General features: G+C 32.1%; 1 protein-coding gene across 2 annotated transcripts in view; it reads left to right on the top strand.

Moving 5' to 3' along the window:
- The first annotated feature begins 1,026 nt into the window (after positions 1-1,026).
- LOC110997653 (cAMP-regulated phosphoprotein 21) overlaps positions 1,027-23,922 on the top strand; it is a 42,115-nt gene continuing 19,219 nt past the window's right edge. For both annotated transcript variants that reach the window (XM_045631250.1, XM_045631249.1), the window contains exons 1-7: positions 1,027-1,405; positions 20,417-20,599; positions 21,052-21,128; positions 21,431-21,601; positions 22,381-22,538; positions 23,078-23,169; positions 23,439-23,493. In XM_045631250.1, coding sequence (XP_045487206.1) covers positions 21,069-21,128; positions 21,431-21,601; positions 22,381-22,538; positions 23,078-23,169; positions 23,439-23,493 — 536 coding nt within the window. In that variant the 5' untranslated portion in view covers positions 1,027-1,405; positions 20,417-20,599; positions 21,052-21,068. The remainder of the gene's footprint in view (positions 1,406-20,416; positions 20,600-21,051; positions 21,129-21,430; positions 21,602-22,380; positions 22,539-23,077; positions 23,170-23,438; positions 23,494-23,922) is intronic.

The following is a 23,922-nucleotide window of genomic DNA, read 5'->3' as shown; positions in this document are numbered from 1 at the left end:
ATTGTGATGAATTCTCACAATTACGATTCTCAGTGGGTAAAAATAACTCTCGCTGTTACAATAATTATATAGGTATATTTCCAACACTTTTAAACCTTAAATATCCACACACCTTACAATTGAACAACCGTCTTCGTCAAGCGGATCGATCCGAATGCCTTTTTTTTGATCGTATCAAGACGACTCGTCATTCTGTTCGTAACTGTCGGTATCGAATCAATCAACTTACTTACATCGAGTAAAACATATTTAACAAATACAATCATTAAATAATCTATACTCTAAATTATTATATTATATTAATTTTAAACATAATAAAATTGTAAAATAATAACATATCATCATAAATTCGTTAAATCGTGAATCAAGTACAATCCTCAAATAAAGTAGCTTGTAACTTGAATATAACTATTAATTAAAAATAAACGTGATTTAAATAATAAATTTGTAAAATAATAATAAGTAATCATAAATTCATTACATTATCTAGGTTATAGAACTTTGGAAAGGTGCGGGAGCGAACTTATCTCTGAGTATTGGTGCTCGCTCTTATACTATTTACAACGGCCAGCGGCCGCGGAGGCGTACAATGATGTCACTCTAACGGATTTCAAAACCTGTTACCTTCAAAAACCTTCGAATTTTCAGGTTCTAACTCAAATATTTTTATTTTGGGTTTATTTTTTCTGTAACTTCGCACGTATGAAATAAAATTAATGGCGGTAATATTTATATATAAGTAAATTAATCTAAGCAATGATAATAAATACCTATCTTCTCACCAGTAATATTGTAAAACAATGAAAGTTGAGATAATGTCAAACTCCACCGGTTAAAAGGTGTCATCTTTGATTGAAAATTATAACATTTTGTTTAATATATTGCCATCTTGCAGCAAGTAGCTAAATGAAAAAAGGTAGTTTTGATTGTGACAATAGATGTCTCTTACCCCAATATCAGTGAAGTTTGCAAAGCCGCGATGCGCATGTCAAAACTCAAATATGCAAAATGTCATTCTATCTTTATTTCATTCACATTTCACTTAATTTTATTTTGTGAAACCATGAAAACGTTTTGATTTTGTGGAAATTGCAAAGAAACCTTAAACTTTGTAGCCGGGGGCATGTGTGTGCCTCTGCCGCGGACTAAAACCATTCAGTTTTAAAAAAGTCTTGGTTGTGTTTTGGTTTTAAATTTCTTAAACAAAAAAATTCTGAGGTTTTCCTTAAATTTTTCCCAAATTGTGTTCATAATGGAATTTTACTGTTTTTTCTTTCAAAGTGTAGCATTGACATAATGTGACTCGATTTTCTGTGGTGTTTGGTAGTTAGTTTTCTATTTTGGACACAAATTTGGTCTAAAATTATACCTGAGTGCTATATCGTCAGAAAGGCGCTCAAATTGCGTAAGTACTCTTTTATTATTTATAAATTATTTTAAAGTTCAGTCTAATTAAATATTGATAGCATTATCAGCTTTCGTATTTTATAAGTTTAAATATATTCTAAAATAATTGAAATAAATTGTTTGTACTCACAACTGGTAAATAGCGACGAAATTTTGTTTGGTGGTAGATATAATTACAATACCTACATTATGCACACAATTTTATTTGCATTGGTTTTCCTAAAATCTACTTTAGTTTTTTTTAATAAAACTTAAATTATTTATATATTGGTAAAGTTTTAGGTTTTTATTTTGAATTGTTACATTTCAGTGTGTTCATCAGTAAGTGTAATTTTATTACTAAACAAAATAGGATCTTTGTGCTACCATCATAGTTATCCATGACGTCTTATAGTAAAAATGTATTTATCAATTATCATTCAATAATAAACTAGCTAACTAAGCCATTCTCATTAGTTAGTTAATTAAAAAGGCATGAGCTCATTAGTTTAATTTATGCTTTTATCACATTTTTATATAGTACACTAATTTTACATACCTTTATACAGTTACATTTGAGAAAACAATGTGCAAAGTATTAGTAAAGTAATATTTTTGTTCAGAGCTGTAATGATGTACAATGTACAATGACTAAAAAAATTGTATGTAATATGTATTTTTTCATAGAAAATATGTTTGGTGGTATTTAGTTATGTACACATGACACACTGCCCAGTGGGTTTACTTCTCTACTGTATAATTATTTTTTTCTTCAGCTTCCACTGAAGGCTGATCAGAGTTGCTTTAAAAATTAGTGACAGAAATATGTCACCATTTGTCTGTCTTAGACGATCTTAGGACATAAGTGAGCACTTTTAAACAACATCCTACTGTAAACTTGTAATAAAACCATTAAAATCATATTAAGTTTATCCTTTCAAATGTGGCCATTATTCATGTTTAGTTGGAAGCTATAGGTAATAATGTCAAGGTCAAATCACTCACAATGGGGTTGATTGTGGGTTGATTCATACTTAGGTGAGAATTTAATGGACTATATTGTATATGAACGGTGATGTAAAACGGTAAACTAGTCTACAGTATGAGAGTAACTCATTGTTAGTGTTTTCTTAGATTTTAGTATTTCCTTTGTTGTTTTATACACACTCAACTATATCTTACTAAATATACTTTTATTATCTATATATAAACTAATTTTATTAACTAATTATAAAGTATTTTGAGTCTTTGATAAGACAAAAAAAGGAAAAACCATGAATTTGTGTGTTTTAGGTATCAAAAAAGGTAGGAATTTTAACAGGTTTAAGTATAAAGCTTTATAATATGCAGTTTTTCTATTTATATTACATATTAAGAAGTAAGTTTACAACAAGATTTAAAATATTTGCAATAAATAAGTGACCAAGTGTGTATTGGCTTCATTGCCAGCATACTACTCAGCCATGTATATAGTAATTGTAGGATGGTTAAAATAAAGAAAGATGAATAACAATGTGCTGAAAAAAGACAGTATTAAACACCAGTAAAATAAATTACTATGTCAAGGTTACATGACTTAATATAAGAATTTCAGAAACAACATTTATTTTCTTAGGGAACTTGTTCGAACAACCTGAACTTTGAAAAGTTACATTTAAATACATTTTTAGATTTAATAAACTATAATGATGGATGTAGTACTATAGTTACATATATAGATCTTTAGAATGCCTGAAGGGCTGTTATATTTATAACTAAAGTTTATTTTCGAATGTAGTCTATACTACCAATAATAATCTAAGTAACAAATTTTAATTGTTTAAGAATTTTTTTTTTTGAAGTAGTTTTTAGTTTAATCATTACAAACATGAATCTTACATCTCTATACTGGACTTCGAAATTATCTGATGGCGGCGGCTATAAATTCGTTTGTAAGTCGAATTTATAGTTTTTTTATAGCTGTTAGGTTTATCTAAAACGTTGTATGAATGGACGTACGTAAATGTTAATTTTAACGTGGGCTTGAAAGCGAATGTTATGCGCATAAGACGTCAATGATTTAAACACAGGAAAATTACAGCTACTTCCCGTAAAACAATTTGGATTTGTTTGATTATGACTTCTAGGGAATCGTTGAAGCTGATTTTTTTAGCGAATTTTCATGACACCTTTCCGAATCGGTAACCCGACTGGCTGGGGTGGGTACTAAAACGAGTGTGTTTGTGGGTAGTAGGGCTCTCCCAGCTATATAAACAAAATATTGTACTGATCTTTGTACGATATATCTCTATCGCGTAAGTAACGGCAATCTTGTATCTCATACATTACTATAACAATGATTTTGTTGTAATAGTAACAAATATATATTTAATATACTAGCTGCCCCACGAACTTCGTTTCTACTTAATGTGATTTGACTTAGCCTACCTTTTTAGTACATACCAACATGGATCATTTTCTGTGCTACAACAGAGACTGTTCGGTTTTCTGCAATTTTCTGAAATTTCTACGTGAACCTTAGATTGCACGTAATAAGTTTTTAATTGACGAATAAAAAACAGGGGTTAATTGTAGAGGGGTGAAAATTAAGGGTTGTATGTATTTATGTACTTATGTTATAAAAAAAATCGTCTCAAAAATAAAAATAAAATATCGGCCTGGACACTGGTGAGATTTCGTTAATGAGATTTTTTTATACGGCCCGCACAGTTTGTGCGTTGTAGCCCAAGGTTAAAAACTGTAAAAAAAAATTTAATTATCGGATGGAACGGAATTGAAGAACTGATTTTTTAAGTAGTAGTTTTAAATTCTTAGTACTATTTGTTGCTTTTAAATGTCAAATTTCAGTTTTTTAATTTTATTCTTTTGTTTGTTTTTGTTTTTTTTAATGAATCTTTGTCTTTTAATGCGCTTGCTTGTTTTCTGTTTTTTATACATAAATTGGTTATCTATGTAATCTGTTTTGGCTTTCTGTATTGTCTTAGTATTTTGTATTATAATATGAATAAGTATAAGCTGTTAGATTACTTATAATTAAATAAAAAATAAATATATATATATATATTTATATATATATATATATAAGGGTTGGGTGATGATGGATTGAGTTATCGATAAATTGTGTGCGATTGTCACGAATTATCTTCTTTCGTCTTAATTATGTTTATGGTTACGTCAGTGTTAATCACGAGCTATATTATCTATAATAATACAATAGATACAAACATTGAATTTAAAATAACATTTTATTTACAATTTCCGATTTAAATTTTTTCTACGTATAAGTCTTAAATTAATTAACACAATAGGAAAAACTGATTTAAAATAAGATGAACGGGATGATGATACGGGTCAGGAAGATTTTAGATTTAATTTGAAAACCAATATAATAGGCCCTCTGGACTTGTGCCATCGCTGGTACTGCATATTAGTAATGGCTGACGTCATTATAAATTGATATTCGTTGCATTGAGATGTTCCTGGCGCCAGTCAATGTCAGGGTTGAGCTAAAGGTGGGAATCGTGATTAGTATGTGGTTTGTTGGTATATATGTATATGTTTCTTGTAGAATGGGAATGAAGCAGGAATCAGCGGGTTTCGCGATGTATATATGAGTATTTCTTGGGTATAGTAAAAAATTCAAGATAATTTATCGACGTATATTGACATCCCTTAACAACAAAACAAATGACAGAAAAATTAGTGAAATTCTATCTATCGACATTTTGGTGGTGGGCAAAAGAAAATTTCCCACATTGTGTTTTGGCTGACATATTTTTGGTTGTACTTCTATATTTACCACTGGACTACAGAAACGAATGTTGGAAAAGTTGAATCTGTGTATACGTATGTCAGTGGTACATTACGGCGTAATTTTTTAAATAAATACATAATAGGGATCGTAGGATTTAGGATTTTATTGAATTTATATATTTAAGGCATTAATATGAGGTTATTAGTACCTATATCTTAATAAAAAAAATATACGTGCATTTTGTCACATACTAAGTGTAATGAAAGAGAGTCATTAGTTTTCCATTCCAAATCTAAATAAACCAAAACCGTTTTCAAAGTTCCGAGAGTGTCAATAGACAATTTAAAAGTTCTTTATTATTTAAATATTGAACACTAGCGTCCATGACCATTCATTACAAAATATATTTGTTATCTGTTTAGCCACTCTTATAATAATTTTACATTAAATTATATATACAATGTATAAATAATTTAATACTCATAGCTATCTTTAACTTTATGATACTATCGTCAGGTATATATCAATACTAAACGAATACTATTATTCGAACGCTGTCTCTGCAAGTATTGTTTACACTGTTTTCCGCTCGCAGCGTTTTTAACGTTTGTATTTGGTTTTTGAAAGATTTTTGTGACGGCTCTAGATAACACTAGATCGAATTAAATATAAATCTTTTTTTAGTAACTATCTATTGGTAAACTGTTTCAAAATCCTTTTGATAGTTCATTGTGTTTATATACTCTTTATTGCAATGCTGTTGAAGAGAATAAAAATGTTATTTGTTTTGCATGATATTGTTGGTTCATACATAAATGATAAAACCTTTTATAAATGTGACGAATACTAAAATGATCCTAATCCTTGGGATTGATTTACTCCAGTTCAAACAATTTGTATAAAAACTTGTCGATTGAAAAGAGTGGCGGAAAGTTTCTTGCCAGTTCTTCTTACCCGCTCTACGCCCTTGACTTGCGAACTGGTTGTAAAAGTAAATTTACAATTAGGTAATTTCATTTGTTTTTCTTGACGTTCATAAGTGTACATGTTTACCTATATGAATAAAGATAATTTTATTTGATTTGAATTTGAAACACATTGTCAAAGCGATGCATATAACCGCGGGTCGATTCATCTATTTTACTACCTGAAATAGCTTCAACAGAAAAGGTGATTATATCGATTTCTCAGGCTACCTTACTTCTAATTATAAATCCACTATAGTAGTTCGCAACTTCGGCGCTGTAGGATTAACAGAAAACATGGTTTTGATATTAGTTAGCGCGTCTACAATTCAACTGATACAAGATCTAATCTATATAAATGAATAAAATCGCAGAAAATGTCGCGAAGCTCAAAACTCGAGGATGGCCGGACTAATTCGAGTAGTATTGTAGTCTTTATGAATAGGAAACTTGGAAAAAATGGGCGAAAAAAAAACAGGTTATTTTTTTTTTCTGAACGTGAATTGTCTCTATATTTATGTCGCAGCGAACTAGATTAATTAGTCGTTCAATTAACACCCAAGACTTTTAACTAAACGGCGGCGTTTAACTAACGGCCAGAAAGTCATTCAGCCGTGGCGTTTGTTACAAGATAAACTGGTTGGCTAATGCCTAGTCCAGTTGTAGGATAGTCATTATTTGGCAGAAATAAAAAAGATGAAACATATGGCATGAAAATATTTTTTTTTTTATTGACTCAGATTCACACTATTAAAGTTATGGTTTGCTGACGCCATATTGACAGTTTGAAGTTTCGTTTCGAGTTTGAGAGTGGCGGAAAGTGGGAATTAAATTTAAATTAACAGTCAACAGGCTAGGCAAGTAATGAAACGGCATCGATCCAATTCATTTTCCTAGCTGTTTGATCAACTGGCTGATCATCTTTCAGGACACTAGTTAAACGGCGCCGTTTAGTAGGTGTTTCAATTTTGAATACCAACTAGTAGGGAGTGTCATCCTGCATTAGCCGCGAAACAGCCAATACGATCGGGGAATTAACACTTTCCCACTGAAATCTAGCAAGATGTGTGTTGCGTTTTGTTTAATGTGTGTGAAATTTCATGTATATCAGCAATTGTTTTGCGTAATATTTCATATACAATGCCGAAATATAAATAATCCCACACGTTTTTTACGCTGCATGAATCCATCAGCGGTGCGCTCGCGTCACAGGCGAAAATAGACGCGGTAAAGTTCACAATGACGTATGAACACGATCGACATGCTCGCTCAAGGGCGTATTGGGTTTTGGAAAATTTGAAATCTTTTCTGAAACTAATAAATGAATCAATTTAGGTACCGTGAAACATTACTGTTTAGGTATTTATCACACACATCACACTATTATTTTTGTTAAAGTTTTTTTTAATCACTCCAGTAATTCCACAGATTAGTACTGTATACGAGATACAGAGAAATGAAATATATAGATATTAGTGCCTTGAATCGTTATATCTCAAAAACGGTGGCTCTTAGGAAAAAAGATTTAGAAATTTTTTATAAATAAGATCTGATCTACAATTTTTGTCTGAGACTAATTTTATGATAAAACTTACCATTTTGCTGAAAATCTCGAAAAACCCATTTTTGTGACCTTTGACTCCGAGTACATTTTTTTGCACGTGCCGGATCAATGAAGACTTTTCATATTTCCTTTATAATAGTGTATTGAACAATCCTACCAATATTCAGCCAAGTGGGAATTATTGTAACCTTACCCCTATTTTTTAGTCTAATTTGACCGGACTACATAAATTATTCGGAAGATAAAACTTCGCGTTTCATGACGAATAGCGCTATCTGACAGTCGTAAAACGCAACAAGCACTATCCTACCAATAAGTAATAAATAGCATATTTGGAACTTATCCGGACATGTTGAAACAGACCCTAAGTGTAGGATTTAGACCCGACTTACTGCTAAGTAATTACGACGTATAGTCGTTTTACGTATTTAATTCTCTCCGGAGTCTTAGCACTAATTCTTTGAATCTCTCCCGGATTCCGTTTTAAGACTCGAAAAATCTGAGGTATAAACAATAGAGTGGTCATCCAGACATAATTCAACAACTGGATAATATGAAACTAGATAATACGTGAAACGTGCGTACGGTTCCGAGGTCATTGGGGCACGGCACACGCGCGGGGGACATCGCAATCCTAGGGATTTCTCCTATCGAATGCATCTGTGAAGAAAGTGCTTCATTGGTTATGAGACTTGGATATGCAATTTTGCATTGTGATGATTTTAGAAGACGATTCTGTTTTAAAGGGTAACCTATGCAGTACTTTCACGAAAAAAACTAATAACTTAAATTATTTAACAGGCTGCGTTAATTTTGAGTCACAACTGCCCCCATTTAATTTGAACATTATTTTCTTGCGTTCTTTTAAAACTATAATGTCTCCATTTAAAATTTTGTTTTTAAAGTGGATTACTTAAGTCGAATCGTGGAGTTTTAAAATATAACAGAAAATTCTATTTTAAAACTCCACGATTCCTTATTCATAGATAATTCATGAAATAATAAATCTCTACCAATTATCACCTATCTGCTACACAACTAAGCGATTCTTAAGGCAATTTCTGCCACGCACAACCACTACGTGAAACCAGCTGCATACTGAAGTAATAAAAGGACAGCAGCGCGCTTTCGAGCCTTCTGGCAGTGCGAGTGCACATGAGCGGCGGTGTCACTTAGCATCAGGTGAGCCTCTTGCCCGTTTGCCTCCTGTAACTTAAAAAAAATCTTCTGGAATTGACGACATTTTAAAGAAAAGAGATAATTATGTGAGATATATTGATTTTTCATGTTTTTTTATGAATCTAAGCCAGTACTAAAGCTTTCATTGCTTATAAATACGATCTATACTTTTAATAAAGCCTTTGACTGGTTGGATTGCGTTACATTAATTACCTATATAATGTCCTAGATCGATGTATCCTAGGTGAGTTTAGTGGGTCGCCGGGTTCTGTCCGCTCCCTCCAACCCGCGCCCCGTACATCGACCCCTCGATATAGGTCACCCACTTGCAAGCCTGCATCGCATATTGTTTTGTTTTTAGATAATCTGTTTTCGATACATATTTAATTCACAGGCGATAGTAAATCTAGTGTATATTTTTTCACATTAAGGGCCTGTTTCACAATGTCCGGATAAGTTCCAAATAAGCTATTTATTACTTATTGGTAGGATAAATAGTATTTTTGCGTTTCACGACTGTCAGATAGCGCTATACGTCATGAAATTCGAAGTATCTTATTTGGAACTTTTATCTTTCGAATAATTTATGTGTTGCATAGCTATTTGACACTTTAGCCATACATTGTGAAACAGGCTCTTAATCTCATTATGTAGTTTATTTATCGTTATACACCTACCAATGTATCTGCGGAGCGTTGACAAGCCTTTGTTAATAAAAAATTACATGATTACTGTCAAACTATAATGACGTAACATTGTTCTTCTTCTGCTACGCTTTCCGCTACTACGCTAACCCATCAGCAATACAAGTGTAAATTTGTATGGTATTAATGTTAGATATTATCGCCTGCATGTATCTGATTCATAGAGTGAGATTCGAAAACGAAACGATACTTATGCTAAGTACTGACTCCCGTACGTCAAAAATGTATTGATTTTATGGGAGTCATTACGGATGAAGTTTTATTAATAGACGTTTTAAAAAAGTCGGAAAATTCTTCCTAACAAAAAATTAAACTATATATTTTAACGTTCATTATATTTCGGCAGTGAAATTTGGAATAGAGTGCTAAATGTAAAATAATTTTTAGAACGATTAATTACTTTTAATGCGTGAACTATTTATAAAAAGTTTATATTTATATACAAGCTTAGACTCGAGTTAAATAAACTATCACAAGTTTTTATTTCTTAAATGAAATTTCTGAACTTTATTTGACCGTAGAACACAAATCGGACACATTTCAACGTCCATCGAAGCGTTCATTACAATAATAAAAGTTAAATTAACTACTTTAATTGATTACTAATTTCAATTAATTAAAGAAAAATATAGAAAATTTAAACAAAACAGGTCTTTGGTCTACAATTTTTAAGTGTTAGGTACAAAGTACGATTATACATTTATTTTCTTATTTAAATTATTTTTTCCAAATGGCAACACTCTTTAAGATGTCATCGACCATCGTGATCATCTGCCCAATCTGCCCAAGTATTTTGCTATATATAAGTAATTTGTCGCCCCAAAGGTTTTCATTTGTGGGAGTTTAAACGCTTCTAAGGGATGACACATCGCCCTTTCCGACCTTATTTGTCTAACCAGCCCTTCGCCTATGACGTCACAGATACAAAAGTAATTTTTTATGCCGAGGGCTGAAAGCGTATACATAGCGATGAATCATTCGGCCCCGACCTTGTGTTATCGCTGATCTAAGGTAGTGTTTACTGGCTCTATCTTGATAATGGTTACGTGCCAACATAGCCTAAGCTTAATTTTTCGTGTGAAATTCCTTGCATCGAATGGAGGAATATTTTACGAACAAACTTTGGTCGAGACATTTCAAGCACCCTTTACATATAAAATAAAGTATATTATATGTATGTTTGTTCGTGATGAAACTAGTGGTTTTCTGGAAGTGATCGCTCAAAAGCTATGAGGTTGTAAGTTGATCTCCTTAACAATTCAATACCAATTTCTAGATGCAACGAAGTGTAAAAGTAAACTGAAAAATACGATGTTATAAATGACATTCTCCAAAAAAGTTGATTCCTGAGGAATGTTATAGTTAAGTTAAGCATTATAACAATTACTGTTTAGAGATAAAATAAAAATCAAGCGGGTGGAAACTAGATTAAAATATTAGTTTTCTTTTAAAATTTAAACGGGTCCACGGTCCATAAATTGTGGTTTTCACGTTTTTATAGTGCAAATAGTTATTTAGTGAGATTATTAGTGAAATAATTTATCTTTACACTTAAATATTTTGCCTAAATGATACATTTAAAATCTAATATATAAAGTTCGCGTGTCACGGACCACTGTGTATGTGTGTGTTTGAATTGAACATCACCGAAATGGCTGGACTGATATTCGTTATTTGTATGCATATCGATTGGATCTGCGGTTAGGACATCTATTTTAAATCCTCCTAAATGTTAAGATTGTTTTTTGTACAGCATACAAAAATACATACAACCCTTAATTTTCACCGATCCACGATCAACCCCATTAGGCTGTGGAATAAGCTGCCTGAGTCTATATGATTGGCTTCCTCCCTATCGTCTTTTAAAACTCTTCTATATAAATATTTCCTAACCTTATCATATCCTGATCCATCGTGACCTGTGTAATTCTTGTATCTCCTGTTCGTTTTGTAAATGTAATTCTCTATTTGCTATTCTTGAATTTGTAAGATTAGCTTTTTAGTTTTAGTTAGTTATTATAATATATATAGTTATTAATAGATTAAGGTTCTATATTTTAATATAATTTTTTTTTTATATAACTTCTGCACTTCTTGCACCCATCATTTTTTTTATTTATTTCTTTTCTTACCAGGGTTGCCTGGAAGAGATCGCTTGTTAGCGATAAGGCCGCCCGTTGCATCCCTTGTAATTTATATATATTGTGTTATTTGTATTTCTTTAGCAACGAAGTGTAAATAAATAAATAAATAAAACCCCTATTAAGTATTTATTTGTTACTTAAAAACTTACCTGCCTGGAAGATATCGCTTGGCAGCGATCAGGCCGCCCGTTACATCTCTTGTAATTTTTATGTATTTTGTTATTTGTGTTTCTTTCTAGCAACGAAGTCTGAATAAATATAAAATAAACGTATGACTTTAACTATGAGGTTTATATAGAGATAATTTCAAAGAAAAACCTAAAAAGTTTTCATTCCGGAAAACTGAATGGTATCTTGGGTAGCGTAGCAAAATGTTCCAAGTTGGTTGTACTAAAAAGGCTAAGTAAAATCACATTAAGGAGAAATTAAGTTCGCGGGGGCAGCTAGTATTCTGCAAATAGCTTAAACCCTAAAGTTAATCTGATCTCGTGTATTTCGACCGTTAACCTGAATAGGGACGAAAACAAGTTCTGGTGAACCCTAAATGATAATTCCGGATGATGATATTTTAGATATGGTATATGACTCCAACTGTAATATTAACTTACCTCGGCCCGTCTCCCTTATAGACATTTAAAAATTGTTTAATTTTTTATTTTAGTGCATCGGACTTGCACCACACTTAAACTAAATCACTTTATGTGGTTTTAGTGTAACCACACCCTTACTACTTACATTTATATTAAAAATCTTTATAATTAATAATAAGGATTTTTTTTATAATTTGTATTGTCTTTTTTGTGTTGATGCAGCTATATAACTAAATAAGTAATACGTAAATATTCATTGGCAGCACGAAGCTATGGATTTTTGATATACCTATCTTACACATTTAACTGCAAGTTTTTAATTCAAACGTACTTTTGTTCACTGTATTTCCGAACCAATTCGACTTAGGGTCCTTCAAGAAAAGAGCGTATCAATTCTTAAACGGCCGGCAACGCACTGGCGAGCCCTCTGGCACCGAGAGTGTCCATGGGCGGCGTTATCACTAAACATCAGGTGAGCCTCCTGCCCGTTTGCCCCCTGTTCTAAAAAAACTTTTAGTCATTCAAATTTTACGTTGTGTTCGTGCAATACATAGAGTATGTATATTTTATATTCACGTTTATTGAATAGAAGATAAAAGAAAAGGCTTAGGTACCTGAAACTCACAGTACGCCATTAAAACAAAAATTGTAAACTATATTGTAATTTCCTCTAACATCTGTGAAACATTGAGCGGTGATAATTTTTTACGTTGTCATTATTGAAAATAACTACATTTGAGCAGACGCCAACAAAAGCATATGCCACATCCAAGGTTGTGTTTTATGAGTTCAGTGTCATGGTATATTTCCTACCCTTCATGTCCTAAAATCAACCCTTGGAAACCCTAGGGTTTGACCCTTGGAGTAACAAATCGATACAGGTTTTAATGAAACAGATTCCTTGCGCTCGGTAATTTGGGCTTATAAATTTTTAATGATATAATTTTGGTGATATTTGGTATTTAGTACTGATTTTTAATCGCAGTTATTTTTTTATTTTATTTGGTTACTTTGAACTGATTCCTATATCAAATACGCTCTGCAACGTGAGGTAATATTTTAGTAATATAACATATTACGATGGTTGGACGTACCAGGCCGTATTACGTAAGTTTAAGGCCCTATTAATAAGATTTTACTACAATTTAAACACCAAATAACAGAAACAAAGAAACGTCATTCTTCCAAATGTCATTTTGAACTGTCACACACATGAATAAACATCAATACATATGTAATGCCTAAAATACTTATTAAAGAATCTATAAGCCATCCACTCGAAAGAAGGAAAAAATTCAGGTGTTTTTTTTTCGACCGCGGCTGACAGTGAAACTGAAAAGAACAGGACGTCAAAATTGAAAAATCTACATGCCGTATACGAGTTTAATCTGCATAAAGAAATAAATTACAGACTACATCAATTGAGGTTTCTAGCATTAGTTTTTGTGAAAGATGCAGGTCTTTCGCTGCGGACATTTGACTCAGGTATATTATTACACCCGCAGTGTTGTGAGTAATCCCATGATTACCAATGGAAGGGTATTTTATCGCTAGAGCATTTTGGTGACGCATAGCATCGTGAACTTGACAGTGGGACGTTGACGTGAGGTCAGGGCGGTGTGCGTTTCCAATGTCGCACGGCATGGAATGAAGACGTTTTCCTATAATACTGCATGCACCAGTTGCGTGTTTCCACAGTAATGTTAGCACGCCTATTTCACCGCGTCTTGCTGTTAGAGAACGTTTGGTTTTATTATTATTATTTTTTATTTTATTACAATAAGTAAACGCTAAAAGAATCGCCCGAAACCAAAAAGCCTGGATAAGGTGGATGTCTAGGTCGGGAAGCCAGGGTTTCCAACCAGGCTTTCTTATTGGATATTTATAAGAAGAATAACAAATAAGTAGTCTACAATTACATAACGAATGAGATAAACTAAATCTGCCTGCAGGATTTTTGGACTATTGTGGAAACTTGTAGCAGAAATCCAGATAAATTGAGATTTTCTGTTGCCATAGATGGCACACCTTATGTAAGCCGTTTCCCAGTGCTAAAAACTAAAAATTACTTCAATATTAATTGTAAAGAAAACTTACTCTAAATAAGTTTATAATTCAAAAAAGTCAAATACACTGTAATAGATACGTTTCTTTTATTTTCTATCCGTTTATATTATTATAATATTTTTTATTATTGTATTAACTATGTATGATACATATTTTTGTATTAGTCCGGCACGTTAACCGTGAAACAGTGGAAACATGCTAACTGCGCGATGTCGTGCGAAAAGTGATAGCTATAAAATATTGTTTCCCGTCTTTTGTTTATGTCATGAATGCACACAATATATGCAGCTTGCACAAATCGTGTCCTTGCAATGCTGATTTACATAGATATTATGAAATTCAGTATAAAAACACTTTATATATGTCTAAGATGGCGCTGGCCTGTAAACAATAGCTCCGTGTATTTTATTGTTTATAAATAGTTTCATTGCATTATTTCAATCAAAAAGTTAATCAGTGAAGTTTGTAAAAGTTATCTTTGTGATGGTAATATTAAACAAGTACTTCTTTATGAAACAGTGACAATATTAACAATAAAATGTTTGGCCCCTAACATTTTACATAAAACCATATTTTGCTTAAAAATACAATTCCCAATCAATTTACAAACTTAAAAAGTGACAACCTTACCGGTGAAGTGCTACAAACTAGTAAACTGCAATAAAAGTGATGAAACTTAAAAATTAAGTGAATCCTTTGTTCTTCGATGTGACTCACGTCAGTTGAATTCTAACGTTTTTTCAACGCAATTTACACAAATATAAATATAATAGTTAACTTCGAAGCATACGTAATAGGCCTGTTGGCTAATGGTACTATCGACTTACCTCAGATACATAGGTTACTATTACGTGTCCTGGTTCGAATCACGTCGGTTCAAGCCAAACGTCTGTTAATCATATTTTCATTTTTTTTTTTTTTTTTTAATAATGGAAAACGACTATGTTACCAAAAGAAGAAAGCAAAGAAGATCTATTGAATCACTTAACATTTCATCTAGTTCTGCTCAATCAAACTATGACTTTTCTGATCCAAGAAGTTTACCAGAAATATCTACGAGAGGTTTAGATGAACATTACGAATTACTGGAGCAAATAAAAAAATTAAAATTAGAATTAGATTCAGCACATCAAAAAATTAAGAACCTATCACTTGAAAATTCCACCAAAAGCCTTGAAATTATACAACAGAAGGAAACTATAAATAAACTAAAACAAAATTATTCTTCACCTTCCAATAATATTACTGCCAACACATTACCACAAAAGCAAAACCAAGAAAATGCAGAATCCGCCTGCAGTCACTGCCCTTCCAAATATAAAGAACTTAAAAAGCGCAGTATACAAGAATTCCCACCAAATATTGAAAACCACAATCAGAATATTAGGGAGCTGCCAATAGATGTCACTATAAGAACAACAAAATCAGATATTCAAAACGACAATGTCAAGACGGTAAATGGTCAAGCAATAGAAAATCAACCCAAAATAATAATATTTGGGGATCAGCAAGCTTGTGGCTTAACACATAAACTAATAAAATCAAGATCAAATATGCAAAAGGAAAATTACAAAATAACTTCGTTTATAAAGCCCAATGCTACTAGTGCACAGATTCTTAGTAGCTGTATTGATGAGATTAATAAGTCCATAATTAAGCCCAAGGACATTGTAATGTTGGTAATAGGTGCAAATGATAAACGGCCTTATGCCTTCATCGCACAATTGTGTAATGTGCTATACCAACTGCGACAGCAAAAGGTGTTTATAACAAATGTACAGTATAATACTCACTTAAATGTAAAATTAATTAACTTTCATTTAGAATCTATAATATCTAATTATAAATATTGCCACTACTTAAAAATACGCCACTCGAAATACGATAAAAACACACCCTATTCTCATACAAAACACCTCTTCAATTTATGTGATAAGATAAACACGGAAATCGAGTACATTCGATATTATACACAGCATAAGACAAATCTCAACAATAAATCCATCCATAGTCACACAAACTCAACTCGCACTGTACAATTAAAAATAACAAATTTTTTTAAAATGCCAAGTACCAATATTATAAATAAAAACCAGCCTTCCGGTGAGAATTTTTTTCGTTGCAACTAATAAGCAAAATAAATTAAGACTCATCCATCAAAATATAGCAGGGTTGCTTAACAAACAAGATCTGATTAATATAGCCATCATAGACCTGCAAAGAAATTTAGGAAATGTAGACATCATATGTTTCACAGAAACTTTTATTAAACAAGGTAGTGAATCCAACGTTAAGATAAATAATTATAGATTAGTCTCTTCATTTTCTCGGCCTAACCAACGCCGAGGAGGTTCGTGCGTCTTAATAAAAAACAATTTAAAATACAAGGAAATTTGTTACCCTAGACTCGCAATACCTCTTCAATTCGAATTTTGTGGCGTTGAAATAAGTAAATACAACTTAATAATAATATGTATTTACCGGACTCCTAAGTTAGATGTAACACCTTTTTTATATAATTTAGAACAACTTTTAAGTAACCTATGCAGGAAACGCAACAAAAAACTAATATTATGTGGAGACTGGAACATTGATATTTTAAAAAATGATAAAAATTCCCGAGAACTTATCTCTATTCTTCAAAATAATAATTTACAAAATCATATAAAGCGCCCAACACGTAAAAACGCCTGCTTAGACTTAATAGCAAGTAACTTAAAAGACACACAAGCGAGCCTCCACTACTTGGCACTTTCAGACCATGAGACCGCACAATCGCTGACTTTTACACTCGAAGAAAACGAAAACTTGAAAGATATCCCAAAGTACTGGTATATATACAGACGAGAACTCAATAGAGAAAACACTAATACATTTATGAGGTGTCTATCAAGCCTTACCTTCTCGGACGTATACAGCTCCACAACAACAAATGAAGCATTCGACAACTTCCATGACACTATAACATTATTTTACAATTTGTGCTTTCCGATCTTAAAAATCAAAAATACATTCAAGCCTATCAAAAATAGATTCTTTACTAAAGCGCTAAAAAAATGTTGTATAAGAAAAAGAACGTTATACCTAAAATATCATTTAAATAAGCACAATAAAAAAAAAAATAAGTCTGCATATAATAAATACTCATCTATCTTAAAAAAATGTATACATAAATCCCATCAACTTAATAATGCAGAATACATAAATTCCGCAAAAAACAAAACTAGAGCAGCCTGGAATGTAATTAAAACTAATACACGAGACATGACATTTAATTCAGGAATAGAAGCAATTAATATCGATAACAAAACATATGAATCACCGCATGAAATATGCAACTTTTTTAATGACTATTTTACCTCACTGCCTACTAAAAATAAAACAAACAATTTGCCAGAAGCTAAAATCCCTCTAAACCATAAAAGTATTTTTCTTTCCCCCATAAATAACACGGATATACTAAAAATTATTACATCGTTGAAAAATACAAAATCTACAGGATACGATAATTTAGATACCAAAACAATTAAATCATGCGCATTATACCTACTTGATCCACTGACATACATAATTAATCTATCGATAGTAGAAGGGATCTTTCCTGAAAAACTAAAAATATCAATTATCAAACCATTACATAAAAAAGGAGCAAAAACACAAATGACTAATTATAGACCAATAACTTTAATTCCCATATTATCTAAAATTTTCGAAAAAGTCATGTATAATAAAATAGAGAATTTCTTTTTATCATACAATATTCTAAAAAAAGAACAATTTGGCTTCAGGAAAAATCGTTCCACTACCCTTGCGTGCTTTACCCTAGTTAAACAAATTACTGAATGCTTAAATCATAAAATGCTTGTAGGTTGCATCTTTTTAGACATGACAAAGGCTTTTGACTTTGTATGCCATGAAAGACTTTTAAAAAAATTAGAATGCTACGGAATAAGAGGTAATGCCTATAACTGGGTGAAAAGTTACCTTGAAAATAGAATGCAATATGTGGAAATAACAAAGATTTGTAAACTAAAACAAAAAACCTATAGATCCAACTATAAGAAAAATGAGTACGGAACACCTCAGGGCAGTATTTTGGCCCCACTACTCTTTCTAACATACATAAATGACCTCCCAGATGCTATACACCAGAACTGTATACTATTTGCTGATGACACTACACTTATAATAAAAGGCAAAAACGACCAAGATTTAAAAAACAACTTAATTAAATCTCTAGACGACGCCATCAACTGGATGAATTCAAATAACCTACAAATAAACATGACCAAAACTAACATAATTCATTTTCAAACATATAACTCTAAAACACTAATAGACGTACAATATAAACACAATAAACTGGACATAATGAACGAGTGTGTATTTTTAGGTATAACGATAGATAAATTTTGTAATTGGAAATCACATATTGAAAAATTACAGAACAAAATAGACCGTTTTGTTTTTGTGTTAAAACGACTAAGGGAAACTGTTAACCATGCTGCGGTATTAGCTGCTTATCATGCATATATTGCATCTATAATTAGATATGGAATTATAATTTGGGGAAATTCAGTCGAAGTGAATAGGGTATTTAAGGCCCAAAAAAAATGTATTAGAGCAATTTGTGGAGCAAATTGCATCGATAGTTGCGTGCCTCTATTTAAGAGACTCAAAGTGTTATCTCTTCCATGTATTTATATATTAGAAATGTCCCTGTTCGTACACAGAAATATACATATTTTTAAATCGAATGTAGTAAGTAGTAGACATGGGGAGAAATTGGCTGTGCCAAAAATAAATTTAGAATTATTTCGGAAAAACGCCTTCTGTATGGCAATTAAAATTTACAATAGATTACCGAAAGAACTTAAAGATCTTCCGACAAGAATCTTTAAAAAGCGACTTAGTGCATTACTTTTAGAAAAAACGTACTACTCAATAAACGATTATTTGTGTGAGACATGGTAATTTATATAAATTTAATTATGTATGATAATTGACTTAATTGATATGAATCTGACTAATAATGTAAAATCTAAACTAAGATTAATTTGCGCGCCACTGTGTGTGGCAGAATATGCGAACGACTGACAATTGTACCACCTTGACATTTTATACCATATTCGTGCAATAAATAAATTATTATTATTATTTAATTGCAATTCTCTTGAAAACGTCGCAAATCCTGCCCAAATTCACAAACGGCTTGATGCTGGAACTAGTTGCTCCCGTGATCTTCGTTTCTCCTTAATGATTATTTATTATAATAATAATATAATTATATATATTAATTTTTTTTAATATTTTTATTTTATCATGATTATCTTGATCTCTTTATTCAATTTGATTACTGTGTCTTAATATTTCAATTCTTCTCTAAATATTTGCATCTGTGGCGGTTTTGCTATTGATGGTATGTCACAGATTGCTTGCATTTCATGTTAGATATTTTCTTATTATATAAGTATATAATCATGCGTTTGTAATTAAACTCGTTTCCCCATGAATTATTTGTGTTTAAGACAAATACATATAACTGGATTTGAGAAAGGCTTATTTTTAAAATAATTTTTACAGTGTATGTTGGGTGCGCTAGTTTACCTATCCTTTATATATAAATAAAAAATAAATGTGGTTCGTTTGTCTCACTACTCGAGAATGGCTGTACTGATTTGGCAGATTATGATCTTCAATTAATTGTGTTTAATATTTTTTCTTAAATATTAATAATATTAAAGAAAAATTCCTTACATAGGCATTTTAATATTTCTTATTTATTTTTAATTTTCAATACAAAGTTGTCCTGGTAACTAATTGTTGAAATTTGTGTGTCATACCTGGATGAGGTCTGATCTATTTGGTCTGTTTAATGACGCTCATCTAGTGTATGAATTAATATATCCAGTTAAAATTTCCATCATATGTTGACGAGTTTTCGTCATTAGCTATTGATAATAATATACACAGTGCTCAAGATTAATTGTGACTTGAAACACGAATAGCATTTGATTTATAGGCTGCGATTAAAATGTAAAGCCCTATTATTTAACATTTCAGATTAATGGCGTCAACAATAGTGAAGAAGCACAGACTGAAAAGCTCGCAAGCTTGACGTACGATGCGCCCGCGCAGCCTTTCGAGCTTATCGAGCCCAATTTGGAGCTTTAACTAGTGTCTCATAGTTGCCTTCACCTAGGTCCAATCTCTTTGTACATAACACGTTTTTTCTGAGTGTGTGAGGTTGGTGTAATTAAATTTTGTGTCTTTGTTTAAGTTAGAGTGTACTCCTCAAAGCCCGGCATCGCATCCACTTAAAGGGTCTACGTGTTGCGATGACTGCCCCTCGTGGGTATATATATGTCCCGTACGCTATATATAGCGTACGGGACATATATATTAATGCCCCTATTATATAAAAAATAGATATAATTATACATATTATAAACTTCAGACCTGTAGAATTAACAAAATTGGTTTATTAGGATTACAGATATGATTTTTAAAACTTTTTTTTAATTCTAATAAAATGTTAAACGTTACCCAATTTGAAATTTGTTTTATTAAATATAAAATATCTTGTTATTAACTTTAGCGCCATCTATCGAAATTAATTGAGGATGTCGGTTATATCACTAGAACTCCACAGTTTATAAATGTTTCTTGAAATTTAATAAAACCTTATCCTTTTTCAGTGAAAATTGTGAAAGCCATGGATAACACAGAAGTAGAAAAAACTTCCAGCGAAGACGCACAGCTTACTAGAAGTAGAGTGAGTATTAACAGTCTAGTAATATTCTATATATTCTACATAAAAACTTGTAAGCAAAAAAATACAACACGAAATATTTGTTTTTCAATTCAAAATTTATTTATTCATGTAGGTAACAAGGTACACTTATAAACGTCAAAAAAAGAAATATTAAATGAATTTAATTTTACATTTACTGCCAGTTCTCAAATCAAGGGCGTAGAACGGAAGAGAAGAACTGGCAATAAACTCTCCGAGTTCACACTGTAAAAATGTATAAAAATAATAATTAAATTGTTTTATTTTATTACGTATCATTGCAGAGTTTTAAATCGAAGCAATTAGTACGTAGCCAAGCGATTCGCGAGTCTACGTCCCCCCCTCGTACTGCCTCACCTTACGAGCCTGGCAGCCCCGAGCATGAGAAAGAGAAGGAACATAATCGCTGCGTCACCAAGGTCATTGATGATGAGAAGATTCCAGTGCAGATACAGGTAAGTCGTTTTGAAGTCTACGTACAGTCTGTCTCTTTTCATCACAGCGTAAATAGAAAGAGACGAATGTAAACATAAGTATATTGTCTATTGCATAACTCCCAGGCTGAGATTCAGATGCATATTACAAGACGATCGAAGCCTGGTTGGCTAACTAATCATCTGCACTAATCAGTTGCTGTCCACACTTATTTTCTACTAATCACTAATCAAAGTGAATACAGGCCTTAACAAACAGAAGTTTCATTTTTATTCTTAACATTTATAACTTATAATAATATTTATTTAGCTTAGTGAAGTATTTTAATGTTTTATTTTTTAATATACATCATTCATTATTATGTGAATTTTACATAATTTTTCGTTTGTTGGCGCTATATTCCAACCTAAATCTCGCTCAACCTGCCGATTTCCATCAATTCCACCGTTTCTAAATAAATATGGATTTTGACATACAGGAGTTTTAGTTCCTAAATCGTTTCTGAATCTCACCCTCATATCCGCCACTGTATAACTGAAAAGCAGTCATTATTAAAATTGCAACTGAGATGGCTACCGATATACTATCGGTGAGAGCATCATCAGATCTGCAAAGCTTTGTTCAGTTTCAAGGCGTACATTATCATAAATTTTGAAATCCCAGCATTTCAATTCTTGCCACCAAGCATTCTATAAACGGATGGATTTATAACGCGTTATAATCGTGTGGTGTGCTTAAGGGTAGTAATATAGAACCGAAAAGTTTCAAGAACTATATAAATGATTTAAATAATATTTAGATAACCTCGGGCGGCTGGGAAGAAGGGTTCAGCGAGCAACGTCTCCGCACGAGACGCTGGTTGGGACAGAGACCGCATTCGGACTCCTCCAGGGACTTTCTCTCATATAATCCTCGCGTTACTTGCGTCTGTGGAAAGTGTGCTTGTCCACATTGCAGGTATTATAAATAATGTTTCTATATTTTCGCTGTAAATGGGAACTGAAATAGCTTTTATAATTAGACTAGTTCACCTGGCTAACACTCATTCTTGAACTCAATTTTTTTTTCTTACTAGGGTTGCCTGGAAGTGATCGCTTGTTAGCGATAGGGCCGCCCGTTGCATATTGTAATTTTTATGTATTGTGTTATTTGTGTTTCTTTGGTTGCAAAGAAACACAAATAACACAATACATAAAGAAGTGTGAATAAATAATAATATCGGTGTTAAACTTATTTTAGGATTTCATTAAGGTTATTTTTTTCATTATTGAAAAAGATTTCAAAACTATCGGTTTGGGTTGTCTCTCCATTGTGCTTCGTTGGCAAACAATGCATTTCTTGCACAGTTCTTCAGACATCGGTTATTAGCAATTATTCCGTAGCTTTATACTTTATGATACGATATAATTACTGCTTAAAATCTGCAATATATAAGAATTTTTCAGTATAGCATTGTTTATGTATTTGTATGTGGTAATGGTTTATATTGTTTTCAGGGGTAAACGAAAGCACATGTGCGCGATTAAACAGGACTCTGGTATAGTTTGCTCTGTGGACTGTCCCGACTGTTCTGATCTTGACAATATTGGTGAGTTCAAACTTGGAATGTCATCGATTTTGACATGTGACATGACATTGCTTAGTTAATTGTAGATTCATTAAAGTTAAGCCTTTTTCAATGTGTACAAGGTTTTACGATTTAGTTTATTAATTAATTTATAGGAAAAGAGAATATTATTGTATACTAAATCAATATATAATGAGTGGTTGCGTTGCCTGGATGAGATCTCTCGAAAGCGTTAAAGTCGTAAGTAATTTAAGTGTTATTATAAAATTGTCATGATTGAATTATTCCAGGTGCAAATGGAAAGTCTGGTAGTGTGGATGTTGATGATCAGACATTTTACTGCAGGTGAGTTTCACTGGGAAATAAATAATTTATGGTAATTTGGAATCGCCCCGGTACTACCATTTGAATAGCTTTCTCTTTAAAAAAAACAGTGGAGCTACAAACTCTTTAGGTCTTGGCCTCAGATTTCTGAATCTGTTTCATGATCATTTTTTAAATCTAATAGGCAAGTAGGTGATCAGCCTCCAATGCCTGACAGACGTCGTCGACTTTTTGGCCAAGACATGTCGGTTTCCTCACGATGGTTTCCTTCACAGTTCGAGAAAATGTTAAATGAGCACATAGAAAAACACTCCATTGGTGCACAGCCCGGGATCGAACCTACGACCTCAGGTATGAGAGTCGCACGCTGAATCCACTAGGCCAACACTGGCCTTGTTATAATCTCGTTGAGATTAATACAATTATAACATAGTAATAGTCAATTATTTA

This window comes from Pieris rapae, chromosome 15 (genome assembly GCF_905147795.1).
Source record: "Pieris rapae chromosome 15, ilPieRapa1.1, whole genome shotgun sequence".
In the NCBI taxonomy this organism is placed as follows: domain Eukaryota; kingdom Metazoa; phylum Arthropoda; class Insecta; order Lepidoptera; family Pieridae; genus Pieris; species Pieris rapae.
Note: the sequence above shows the minus strand (reverse complement) of the source record. Positions and strands in the feature narration are given on the sequence as shown.